At 44.1% G+C, this 13,995-nt stretch overlaps 1 protein-coding gene across 3 annotated transcripts in view; it reads right to left on the bottom strand.

Annotated features, from left to right (window-relative positions):
* MYH11 (myosin heavy chain 11) overlaps nt 1-13,995 on the bottom strand; it is a 146,236-nt gene that overhangs the window by 100,116 nt on the left and 32,125 nt on the right. For all 3 annotated transcript variants that reach the window (XM_082260656.1, XM_082260657.1, XM_082260658.1), the window contains exon 3: nt 2,568-2,724. In XM_082260656.1, the coding sequence (XP_082116782.1) occupies nt 2,568-2,724 (157 nt within the window). The remainder of the gene's footprint in view (nt 1-2,567; nt 2,725-13,995) is intronic.

The raw sequence follows: 13,995 nt of genomic DNA, 5'->3' as shown, positions 1-13,995 counted from the left end.
CAAAAAGCAGTCAACTTGTTTCAGGGGCAAAAATCCCCTTTCATCAGGGCATGAACACTGTAGTAAAAGTATTTATTGGCCTCAAAACATAAATCTCTGACAGGAGATGACATTAGTAGGTAATTAGACCTGCATCAGCATCCAAATGATTTGTCACATAATTTGGCAGCCAAAGCATGTGACCATTGAATATTATTCCTTGTATGATATTTCAACCCAGGTGCTTTTATTTTTAATCCTATAGCTACTTTTGCTGCATACGCTATATTACCAAAAGTATTGGGACACCTGCCTTTACATGCACATGCACCTAAAGGCAGTCCTAGTCCATAGGGTTCAATTTTGAGTTGGCCCAACCGTTTGCAGCTAAAACAGCTTTAACTCTTCTGGGAAGGCTATCCGCAAAGTTTAGGAGTGTGTCTATGGGAATCTTTGACCATTCTTCCAGAAGGGCATTTGTGAGGTCAGGCACTGATGTTGGAGAGAAGGCCTGGCTCACAGTCTCTGCTATAATCCATCCCAAAGGTGTTCTGTTGGCTTGAGGTCAGGACTCTGTGCAGGCCAGTCAAGTTCCTCCACCCCAAACTTGCTCATCCATGTTTTTATGAAGCTTGTTTTGTTCACTGGTCCAAATCATTTGGTGGAGGGGGGATTAGGGTGTGGGGTTGTTTTTCAGGGGTTGGGCTTGGCCCCTTAGTTCCAGTGAAGGGAACTCTTAAGGTGTCAGCATACCAAGACATTTTGAATAATTTTATGCTACCAACTTTGTGGGAACAGTTTGAGTTGGCCCTTCCTGTTCCAACATGACAGCACACCAATGCTTCAGAGCTTAGTAAATGAGCATAAGCTCTGCTGACTTCCATTATCCAATCATGTGCAAGCAAAAATGCTGTTTTTTTCATTTTCCTTGCACGTGATTGGATATTATTTGCACAGTGAAGCTTTACTTCATTCACTAAGCTCTGGAGCAACTGCGCTTGTAGAGTGCAACTGCACTTTGCAAAGTGCACATTCTATTTGCCTTTAGTAAATCAACCCTTTAGTGTGATGGTTTAAAGATCTTAATCTTAATCCAGCACCTCACCTACACTACCCCTCAATGCCTTGAACCCAGTCAGTAAGAACTATAATGGTTGGTGGTTATAATGTTCCTTACATTGCGGGTCAGTGGGATAAATTCCTTTTATATTGGTGGTTAGTAGTAAAAGAATCCCTCTTAATTTAATTGGCTGACCACCAGTATAAAGGGTTTTCCTCCTCCCATTAACCAATGTAAAATTTGAATTTCATGCATTGGTAGTCAGTGGAAAAGATGCACAAAAAAATAATTGGTGTTAGTGCCACTACAAATTAGTATGTCCTATCCAGTCAGACTAAGGCCAGATATCAAAAAAGTTTCCCAGGGTCCCTGTGTGTCTTGTTATCGGGTCCTGATTGAGTCCCCCTGATCACTGTTAGGGAGCCAGAAGAGTAGGGCTTTCACTACTACAGGGGTATGTGAGATGATTACGGCCACACACACCTACACAGGTTGAACTGGATGGAATATTGTCTTTATTCAACCTCACCTACTATGTAACTATGTAACTACTCAACTGAAGGAAAACTTTTTTTTTTTTTTTTATTTAGTGGGTAAAGGGAAATATCCTCTGTAGGGACACAGGCCTTAAAAAATGTATTAGTTGTCCTATCATTTCCCTTTTTTTAGTTAAAAAAAGTGTTCTATAGTTGTTTATTGCTATGAGAAATTTCCCCAATGGGTACAGAGAGGGCAATTAAAAGTTAAGAGAGATACTATACCTTTCCCAACCTATTAACTGTGGCTGGATCTCCACTTAAAGCGGAGTTCCGGGCTCAAAAACCACTTTAGCCCATCCGCTTGCTGAGATTGCCCTGAAAAACAAATGGATGCTCCCAAATTGTTTTTTCTTTACTTACCTTGTTATAGAAGAAAGTATACTTACCTTCCTTCTACTTCCTCCCTCTGTGGCCGTGGCCTGCGCCGTCTCTTCCTGTTTGCGATGACTCCTGGGAGCTGAATGTCATCGCTCCCAGGAGTCAATGCGCCTGCACCAGCCCCGCTCATCAGTTCCGGTGCAGGCACGTCATTCCCTGCTAAACAGCTTCTGACGAGCAGTGCCGGTGCAGGGCATTCTGGGAGAAGAGGACATGGAAGAGGATGCAAAAAAAGGACGCGCTGGCTTCAGCTGCCCACACCTGAGATGGCAGCGCTGGAGAAGAAATTTTCAAGGTAAGTATTTCTTCTAAAAGGTAAGTGCGACCCGGGACAGTTCAGAGGCTATTCATTATGGAATGTACTAGCCCAGACTGTCTCGGGGGTATTTTTATCTAAATTTCAACCCCGAGGCCGGAACTCTGCTTTAAATAAAGCTTAAGGTCTGTACAACAATATATAAAAAATCTGTATTCACATAGTGGTCTCTGGAGATTGTATAATTGTAATTTTACTTTATTCTCCTCATTCATTCTTTGTCATAAAAGCTAGTCAGCAGCTGCATGCCATTATATGTAATAAAAATATCATAAAAACATATTACTCTGCTTACCTTGTAGCATACTCCTATATGCGGTATCAGCTATTGCATAGATATGAGGTGGCATTTCATGCCTCTTCTTCCCTTTGTACATATCAATGATTTTCTCAGAATAAATTGGAAGGGCTTTGTAGGGGTTCACCACAACACAGAAAAGACCAGAATATGTCTGTAAAATAAATAGAGATATGTAATTGACTGTGAAAAACTATTCAGATTGAACTAAGTAAACTGTATTCATCCAAAAAACCGAAAGCTGATGAACAAAAACACTGCTCAGGTAATTAAATGCACTAAAATATAATGTCAGTATGCTCTAAACTCACAGACAATAGACATTTGATAATCATTAAACAGGTAGTTGTGAGAGGGTGGAATGGCATTCAGAACACGTGTGGAGTACTTACATTCTTAACAAACTCTTAATACTATTTTTGAAGTTTTTGTTCTAAAGCCTATTTTATCCCCCAAAATAAGGTTCTGCCGGGGGGATCACAACTATAAAGTGAGAATCAGACAGCTACAGCAAGTATTCTTGACATCTGCTCTATGTCTAAACGTCATATTATACTATAATATAACATAATATAATATATATATTTAGGATTTAGACTTTATTAAGGTTTTAAGCCATTTTGTAATAACATTTGAAGACCTGTTTGTTACTGTAGCTTACTAAAGCACAAAACTGTTTCCTAGAATTAAATGTGGTTGAGGTACCTTGTAGTAAAGCCAACTTCAGTGTCTAATATGCACATACTAGATAAACAGACATAAGAAATATCAAGGTATTAAGTGTTAAAACGTAACTATATATATATATATATATATATATATATATATATATATATATATGCATCATTGTTGTTCTATATATGTGGTAATTCTTCCCATTTTTGGCACCTCGTAAAAGGGTTTCACATAGGAGTAGCAGGATTTCTATTTGCTTGGCCTTATAAGGAGAACAAAGACAGACTTGTTTAAAGAGATGGTATGTATGGTCTGCTTGGTATTTAGAAACAGAACATAAATGGGAATAAGTTTGTTACTGACTAGACGGTCTTGACATATGACGCAGGTACTTATTTTTTATTCACAATGTTACAACAGGGCCAGACAAGCTGTGACATTACAGATGTTGTTGTACTACATTTCCCAAGATGCAATACCCCTCCAATGCTATGGGCATTATGGAGAAATGGTATCCTTCACTTATTACATATTTTGCTTTTCCGTGGGGGAAAGAAGCACAGGTCTCTGAAAAGTGAACTAATACAGTCACCTCCCACATAGTGGCCTTTTCCTGTCCTGTCCAAATTTGTGGGTCTTCTCTCTACCAGTAAGGACTAACTGTATGAATGTACTATTATCTGAAAGAGTCCCATGTTCAATTGTTTGTGTGGTTTACTAAGGCCAGAAGTCAGCCAAGAAAAATAGGAGAGTTGGTGCATGAAGAGAACTATTATTTAAATGGTATTGCTGAGTTTTGTCTTCATTCATTACATTATTGGCCTATTAATATTCCTGGCTATGCTCTCTTTATGTGAGATAGGGTATAAGTGAAAAGCGCATGTGAAAGATAGCCTTGTTGATGTAGAGTGTGATGGTGCTAAGACATTATGGTTGGAGTTGCATATGGGTGTGAATACTTCACAGTTAGTTATTGAAGTTGTTTCAGACCCCCAGTTGCAATGAGGAGGAAGAGACTTAGCACTTTGCACAGATAGAAATTACTGCAAGAGCTGAGACAGTGGAAATAATGTGAGATTTTAACTACCTTGAAAATTACTGGAGTAATGTTACTTCTGTAACAGTAAAAGGGTGGAAATGTATGAACCTATTACAAGAGAATTTTATAATTCAGATTATAGAAGCCCCTACCAGAAGCAATGCTCCCAATTGGACAAACAACAGGAAACGCCAAGATGTAAAATACAATTCTGCAAGCCAACAAGAAAATGTTCTGTTCTGACATGTTTCATATATACATAGTTAGTCAGGTTGAAAAAAGACACAAGTCCATCTGGCTCAACCAATAAAAAACAAAAATCCCATTCTGTTAACCCGGGAGATGGGCTTTAACCCCAAGACATCATCCAACCACTTTGTAGAAACCTTTAAGACATTGGTGGAGCAGGACTTGAAAGAAATCATGTCTTGGGGTTAAAGCCCATCTCCCGGGTTAACAGATTGGGATCTACAGTGGCTATGGGGAAAAGGTGCCTTTGTCTTATGCCTGGTGCTCATGATCTTATCCGCATGTTTGACCCCCTATAATAAGGGGTCCGCAGCTTCTGGTAAGCGCATACATATATTGGGTGTTCTGGTGGAGGTGTATAGTGCCATATAACAAGCTTATCCATTGGTTTTCAACATCCGGATATCTGCTGCTATTTTATGGACTATTTTATGGACACTTTTATTTGATTGATTGTGTTATTTATATTTTCACCAAATACTAGACATTTTTTACACCAAAATCCTATTGCACAGAATTTTGTTGATTATACACTTTATTGATTAACACAGTGGTTTTTGTTTAGCGCAATCGTATATTTAGTAATAAGTATATATATATATAATTATCCTAATGATAACAGACTGCCTGTCCATTTTCATCTGATCCTACCCAATCCTCCAGATGGATGGAAAATAGGGTTTCCATCCGTCCGGATTTCATGGACAGGATCGGATCGGATAGTAGCGGGTGTCAGCAGGGATGTCTTCGCTGACATCTGCTGCTCCGTAGGGCTGCATGGAGCATCCGATCCGGTCCGCCTGAAAAACTGACAGGCGGACCGGATCGGAAAGCCCGTGTGAAAGGGACCAAAGGCATATCTCTTTTGGTCCCCCTGTTTCTTTCTCTCTCTTTCTCCTCTGTCTCTTTTTATTTTGTCCCTCTTTCTCCCTCTCTTTTTCTCCTCTCTCTATCTCTCGCCCCTCTCTATTCTTTCTTTCTTTCATTCTTTCTTCTCTCTTTCACTTGTTCTTTTTTTTCTCCCCCATTCCTCTCTTTCCGTCTGTCTCTTTATATCGCTCTATTTCCATCTCTCTATTTCTTTCTCATCTCTCTCTCTCTTCCTACCTCTCGTTCCTTCCTCTCTTTCTCATCTCTCTCCTTCCCTCATCTCTCTCTCTCTGTCTTTCTCTACCTCTCCTTCCCTCCTCCCTCCTCTTTCTCTCTTTCTCATGTCTCTCCTTGCCTCCTCCTTCTCTTTCTCTCTCTCTCTTACCTCCCTCTCATCTGCAGAGCCAATGTTTCCTGTATGGCTCCTGTTCCCTGTCACAGGCAGAGGCGGAGTACATTTGATATAACTCCGCCTGTGACAGGAGCCGGAGCTATACAGGAAGCATCAGCTCTGCTTCCTGTAGTGGTGGCTAAGTTTAAAGTGATGCTCGGAGATGGCGGGTCGGGAACCCGCCATCGGGGCTTATCGATCTGCCATCCCAGAGCAGGAGGTGGTGCTGGGATCATGTCAGGGCTCGGGGGGAATGGAAACGGCGTTCCTGTTGTAGAATAAGTACAGGAACGCCTTTCCAAGGCATCCCTGCAGGACTCGAGCCCTGCATACAATCCCATATACACAATCCTATACACATAGTTGATCCAAAGGAAGGTGAAAAAACCCCAACAAGCATGATCCAATTTGCTACAACAAGGGAAAAAATTCCTTCCTGATCCCTCACACTAGACACAGTGCTTTCTTGAAATTGTTGCCCCTAGCTAGAAACTTGGCAGAATAGAACCTGTTCCTGCTGGCTATTTTAATAAAGAAAGGATATTTTTGCCTCTCGGTATGCATCGTTCCTGTTGCTGGTACAATTGATTGTTTTGTTGGAGATGAGCCGAGCCAGCACCTGGGATGTGATTGCAAAGTGCGGAGCTTGATCTCACCTGGAGAGGCATGTGGAATATTTGAAATTAGAAATCGCACTCTGCTGGACCTGTTAATCTCAAACAAAGCAGAGCTTATGTTTATTTAACCAGTTGCTGACCACCAGCCGCAGTTTTACTGCAGTAAGGTGACTCGGCTGCATGAACCGGTCGTGCACAGGTCTAGGGGGCGCACGCGCCCGCCATCCCCGCAATGTTCTGATTCGGTTCACAACCAATCAGTCATGAGGTCCAGGCCAATGATTTTTGGCCTGGACTTGGCAATCAGTTCTGACCAATTACAGAATGTCCTGTGCCTGTGAAATGTAAACACGGGCACAGGAAATTATGTCATCTTCTCTCCTGGAGCCCTTTTGGGTTCCAGAGTCAGAGAAGAGAACATCCACTGTGAGTACACAAACACTACACTGACACCAGTACACATAGGCACACATTTAACCCCCTGATCACCCCCCAGTTAACTGTTTTACTCCCTGTCACTGTGTACACTATATACAGTATACAGATAATTTACTGATCACTGTATTAGTGTCACTTGTGACTTCAGTTAGTGTAAGAGACAGTTAGTGGTAATTAGAGGCAGTCCCAGATAGGTTTAGGGTACCCGCCATACATCCCTTAATAAAAATGTAACCCCCTGATCACCCCCAGTTAACCCCTTCATTGCCCTGTCACAGTGTCACTATTATAGTGTACAGATCCTTTTTCTGATCACTGTATTCGTTTAACAGGTGACATCAGGTAGCGTTAACGTTAGTTAGCATCAATACAGGGTAGCGTCAGATTGCTCGCCGCATATTTAATAATATATTTTAACCCTTTGATTGCCAGTGACACACACAAAATATCTTGATCTGATCAGAACTGTACTAGTGTCCCCAGTAGTTTAGTATAGTGTTTCCAAAATGCAGCGTTAGCAGAATCAGCCCCGACACGTGCCAGCACCTGCATTTAGCCCCTCCGCCCATCTCCCAAGAAGTGCAGTATTAGCAGATTACTGTCACTTCCGATACACATCACACTAAACTGCAGCGTTAGCAGAGTCAGGCCTGATCTCTGCTAGCACTAGCAGTTAAATTTTTTGGTTCTTGACAACCAGGTGCTTTTTTATCTATGAGTCACACTAGGTACCTATAAATTTATGGGCCAAAATGTCCAAACAGAGGTACATTAGTGAAGAGGCCTACACAATGCTGGGCATGACAGATGAGAGCGATGGGGAAGCCTCACTGTCAGAATCAGGCTCACTATTCAAACCTGTAGAGAGCAGCGGCTCCCTGACAGATAGCTCTGACGACAGAGAGTGGTACCTGCTAAGGTCAGGCGTACCCGATCCTGTTCTTCTGTTGCCGACAACCGCTGGGTTCTCATATGCAGTGTTGGTACTAGTGCCACTCAACCTTGTGGTGAACTGGCAAGCACCAGCGACCTAGTACATCCTGGTCATAATCAAACCAGCACTGCAGTAACACTTGGTGACGTGGCGAGTTCCATAAGTGCAGTTCAAGCTGGTGTGGTGGCTAGCTCAAGTAGTGTCCCATAGCCACCAATAATCCGAAGACAGGCCCGTAGAGCCCATAGTGTCCTTCCTTATGTGCTTGCAAATCCTTCTCGAGCTCTCCTGTTTCACCGGGTAACCTGAGACTGCAGCCGGTGCTTCCGTCAGTTGACCATAGAGCCGAATGAACACCAGAATGGCTCCAATCATCTCTATGGCCTAAAATACCGGAAGCTATGAGCATTTCATGACTTCGGTTTCACCATATATAAACGGCGCCTTTGGTAGTTTGTTGCTGCTGCTGCTGCATCACTGGAATGCTTTGTTTTTATGCAAGTTTCACATGATGTGCTAGTATACAATGCATACTAGCCCATAATGCTTTTGCCTTGCAGGTAATAAAAAATAAAAAATAAATAAGTGCAGCGGTTAACAACCGCTTTAAAGAAACATCTGAGTATTAGTGTCCATAACATAATCTGTAAACTGCAAGCACATTCTTGAAAGATAAAAACACTTAATTTTAAGACAGCAAGTTTTACAAGGCTGAGGGCTGCTCTCCAAGACTGAGGCCAGCCATACACGGTTTGAATCTCCTGCTGAACCGTCCGAGATTCAAACCATTAATGGGCAGGCTGATCAATGGATCGACTTGGGTACAACCAGCCTGCTAGATTTTCTTTCGATTATTGCTAGCTGCTATAGCCACTATCAATAATCACTGTCTTCTCCCGGCAGCATACCTCCCAACTTTTGAGCTTCCGAATGAGGGGCACTTGAGGCGGGGGATGACCTGCATTGCGTTTAGCATGGTATGGCAAAATGTGGTCGTGGCCAAAGTCTCACCAGTGGCAGGCGGTTTTAGGGGCGTAGTTAAACTAATCCCAGGCTTCCTTATATAAAATATGCTTTGATTGCTTTGTCTGAGCCTACCTTAAAGAAGAACTTCATTAACCACTTGCCGTCTGCTCACTAGAGCTCTACTGCGGCAAAGTGGTTCGTTATCGTCTGGCGACGTAGACCTACGTCGCCAGACACTCCCCTTTCTCGGCGGCACGCGCATGCCGCCGGAGGCTCACTCCCGCTGTATTCAGTCACAGCGGGAGTCGGGCCAGGGGAGGAGCAGCGGCGATCGCTGCTGCTCTTACCCGATCGTCGGGGAATCGAGTGTGGAGATCCGCCTGCTTGTGTAAACACAAGCGGGCGGATCTCCTAAGTGACAGACAGTGACAGATTGCAGGGTTCAGCATAGCTGAACATGGGATCTGTCCCTGTGTCACTCAGTCACCTCCCCCCACACACGTCAGTAAGCACCAGGCATACATTAACCCCTCCCTCTCCAATAAAATTAACCCCTTCCCTGCCAGTGTCATTTTTACAGTAACAGTGCATATATATAGCACTGATTACTGCAGTAATGTCACTGGTACCCCCAAAAGTGTCAAAAATGTCAGTCAAGGGTCCGATCTGTCCGCCGCAATGTCGCAGTCCCGCAAAAAAAATCGCAGATCGCCGCCATTACTCGTTAAAAAAAAAACGCCAAAAATGACAGAAATCTTTCCCTTAGTTAGTAAACGCAATAACTTTTGCGCAAACCAATCAAAATACGCTTATTGTGATTTTTTCTTACCAAACATAGGTAGCAGAAAACAAATTGGCCAAAAATTTAAAAAAATTTAGATTTTTACATTTTTGGGGGGGGAATTTCATATAAAAAAAATGTGGAAAATATTGTTATTTTTTCAAAATGTACGCTCTTTTTTTGTTTATAGCGCAAAAAGTAAAAATCGCACAGGTGATCAAATACCACCAAAAGAAAGCTCTGTTTGTGGGGAAAAAAAGGACGTAAATGTCGTTTGGGAACGGCGTCGCACGCCCGCGCAATTGTCAGTTAAAGTTGCACAGTGCCGAATCGCAAAAAGTGGCCCAGACGTAAGACAGCAAAATCCTCCAGTGGTAAAGTGGTTAAAATAGTCAGGGACTGCATACCAACCAGCAACTGTTGAGACAATGAACACTTGAGAAGTATATAATGTACGGTATTGTGTATATAGTGCAGGAGTCTGCATGGCAGTGCACAGTGTTTGGGGAGTGCTACAGTCAGTGTCTGGTTTAGGATACATAACGCAGGGGGAGGGAGAGAGAGAGGGAGAGAGAGGGAGATAGAGGGAGAGAGGGAGAGGGGGAGAGAGAGAGAGGGAGAGAGAGAGGGAGAGGGGAGAGAGAGAGAGAGAGAGAGACCATACTTGGAACTTGGTACAGAGTTATTCACTTTAAGGTCATTACAAAGGACAAGGGGGCACTCCTTCATTTTTGGAAGAAAAGATATTTAACCTCCACATATGGAAAGGGTTCTTTACAGTAACAGCTGTGAAAATGTGGTATAGATTCTGTTATACCTGAAGGGTTTCACATGTACTGTCACTTTAAGGCTGGCTCCACCCAGGAGTGATGACAAGGGTCAAGGGGCAGAGTGGCCATCTTTAGACACATGCAGAGATGTATTGATATGCAGAGCTGTCCTGTAATGCTGTACAGTGAGTCCTGAATAAACAACCGTTGTTCCAGACCAGAGTCCTGTGTCTCTCACAACACGGAGAATATAACAGTGGCGACGAGGGTGGGATTTTCAAGGTTACTATCCGTGTGAGAAAGGAAAGGAAGAAAAAAAAACTCTGGATTGTCAGGAATACAAACACCCACAGAGCCCAGCAGGAAAATGTCATTGATCGGGACATTAAGTGAATTTGATGGCGAACAGACAACGTGGATTTCTTGGATTGAAAGATTAGAACAATATTTCTGTGCAAATGCCATCCCAGGCGACAGGCAAGTAGCAGTGTTTCTGACAGTGGTTGGTGCTAGGACATATGACACTCTTAGGGATCTCCTTTTCCCTGAAAAACCAGCAACTAAGACTTTGGCAGAGCTCCTGACACTGTTAGGGAATCACTTCCAGCCTAAACCACTAGAGATTGCAGAAAGATTCAGGTTCTATCAGCGGCAGCAGCAGCCGGGTGAAGATATTAAGGCTTATGTGCTCGCCCTTCGCAGACTAGCCTCAACTTGTTCTTTTGGGGAGTATTTACCAACTGCACTGAGGGATAAGTTTGTCATGGGACTGAATAGTGAGTCTAGCCAAAAGAGACTGTTAACAGAGAAAGACCTTACCCTTACAAAGGCAATTGAGATAGCTTCAGTGATGGAAATGGCTGTGAAAGATACAGAAGCTTTGAACCCCCAGAGCAGAAGGGGAGAGGTTAAAGAGGAAGTTTTCAGAACAGCAGTCAAGCAAACTGCAGCTAACGGTAAATATAGACTCTCATCAAGCCGGGAGTCAGCTTGCTACCGTTGTGGGAATACAGACCATGATCACAAAGTCTGCCGGTTTAAGGATCAGCTCTGTCATAATTGTGGTAAGGCAGGCCATCTGAAACGAGTCTGCCGTAGTAAGAAGGTGCGAAATAAACAACCTCTGAACCCCAGGACAAAGGCATATATGGTGGGAAGATATACATCGTCATCTGAATCAGAGGATGAGGAAGTGCTCCACAGATTGGACATACATCATATGCATTCAGCACCCTCAGCAATGACTGTAGAGGTAACCGTGGAAGGAAAGAAACTCAAGATGGATGTAGACACAGGAGCAGCAGTTTCAGTTATCACCCAGAAACAATGGAGAAAACTTCTGATCCGAACAACTGTCCGTCCAACACCAATCAAACTGCAGACATACTCAAAGCAGATACTCCACCCACTGGGGTACGTGAAAGTACAGGTATCCTACAAGGGTCAGACAAAGAGAATGCCATTATATATCCTAGAACATGGGGGACCCCCTCTTTTTGGGAGAGACTGGATTGCTCACTTTGGCATGCCAGACATCGCCATTAACCCCTGCAACACCGTGACCATCCCATCAGGAGATAAAGAGGGATGGGTGGAATCCCTGAAACAGCGATTCCCACAAGTCTTTGATAACCATTTGGGAAAAATAAAGCATGACTGTGTGAGACTCAGGCTGAAACCCAACGCCCAGCCTAGGTTCTTCAAAGCTCGGACGGTACCTTTCGCACTCCGAGCAGGTGTGGAAGCTGAACTAAGCCGGCTGGAGGAACAAGGTGTCATCTCAAAGGTAGAGCACAGCGAGTGGGCATCACCAGTTGTACCAGTAAAGAAAGCGAATGGGGACTTACGCATTTGTGGCGATTTCCGCATGGCACTAAATTCTCAACTGGAGATAGACCAGTATCCCCTACCCAGAGTAGATGACATTTTTGCCTCTCTTGCAGGAGGTCAAAAGTTCACCAAGCTTGATCTCAGGCAAGCTTATTTACAGTTTGAGGTCCACCCTTCGTCCCGCAAGTTTCTAACCATCAACACTCACAAGGGACTGTATGAATACAATCGGATGGTGTTTGGGGTAGCCTCCGCCCCAGCCATTTGGCAACGCAAAATGGATGAGATTTTGGCGGACATTCCTTTCACACAGTGCCTGTTAGATGACATGCTCATCACGGGCCTGACGGACCAGGAACACAAGCGTAACGTGGAGCTTGTGTTGGCCAGACTCCAAGAGCAGGGTCTAAAAGTGAACTTAGCGAAATGCCAATTCATGGTACCTAAATTGGAGTTTTGTGGCCACCTTGTGGATGCAGAGGGTATACACACCACGGAAGCCAAAGTTGATGCTTTAGTAAAAGCTCCAGCCCCGACCAACGTCCAGCAGCTGCGATCATACCTGGGCTTGCTGAACTATTACCACAAATTCCTGCCGGATCTAGCACACACTTTGTTTCCATTAAACAAGCTTTTGGAGAAACACTCCAGATGGAACTGGTCGGCTGCATGCCAACGTGCTTTTGAAGTTTCTAAGCGAAAGCTGTTGGCGTCACGCATGCTCGTGCACTATGACCTCCAAAGGCCTCTCACCTTGGCTTGTGATGCCTCACCCTATGGTCTAGGGGCTGTACTATCTCACGTTTTACCAGATGGGTCAGAGAAACCTGTGGCATTCGCCTCCAGGTCCTTGACAAAAGCAGAAAGCAATTACTCTCACATTGACAAAGAGGCTCTGGCGCTCATATGGGCAATTAAGAAGTTTCATCTTTACCTGTATGGTAGGGAATTCACCATACTGACTGATCATAAACCACTCCTTCAGATCTTTAGCCCTGATAAAGGCATCTCCCAGACGACTGCAGCCCGTCTTCAACGCTATGCCCTATTCTTGGGAGCATATAGCTACAAAATCCAGTATCGCAGCCATGATGCCAACGCTAATGCAGACGCCATGTCCCGTCTGACAAGGACATTAACAGACTCTTCTCCACCTGTCAAGAGTTGTCGTTACACCAGCCTGTCCTTTCTGTCTTCCGGGGAAGTAGCAGCCCATACAGCCAAGGATACCTTCCTTAAGACAATACTCTCCTGGGTACGGTACGGTTGGCCTGCAACTGTCACACAGGATTACGAGCCTTACTTCCGTAGGCGTCTGGAATTAACTGTGTCTGGCAACTGTGTTTTATGGGGAGACCGAGTGATCGTTCCACAGACCCTCCGGAGACACATTCTGGAATTGCTACATACTGGTCATCCCGGGGGCACACGTATGAAACAAAAGGCCCGAGGCTATGTGTGGTGGCCAAACCTCGACTCCGATATCACGACATATGTGAATGCGTGTGCTGGATGTGCACAAACTGCGAGAGACCCTCCTCGAGGGTGCGTCCAGCCCTGGACTTGGCCCACGGTTCCCTGGTTTCGCCTACACTTGGACTTTGCAGGCCCGATCAGAGGACACACCTTTTTGATCATTATTGATGCCCATTCAAAGTGGCCTGAGGTCGTTCCTGTTACTCAGCCAACGACTAAGGCGACGATTTCCATACTGTTACATCTCGCTGCTACGTTTGGATACCCCAGAGAAATTGTCACAGACAACGGTGCACAATTCACAAGCCAGGAGTTTCAGGGTTTCCTGACTGCCCACAACATCAAACACAAGTTGACCGCACCTTACCACCCGGCTACAAATGGTCAAG

The sequence above is a fragment of the Pelophylax lessonae genome (assembly GCF_965119305.1).
Source record: "Pelophylax lessonae genome assembly, chromosome: 6".
NCBI lineage: Eukaryota > Metazoa > Chordata > Amphibia > Anura > Ranidae > Pelophylax > Pelophylax lessonae.
This window is presented reverse-complemented; position numbering and strand designations above follow the sequence as displayed.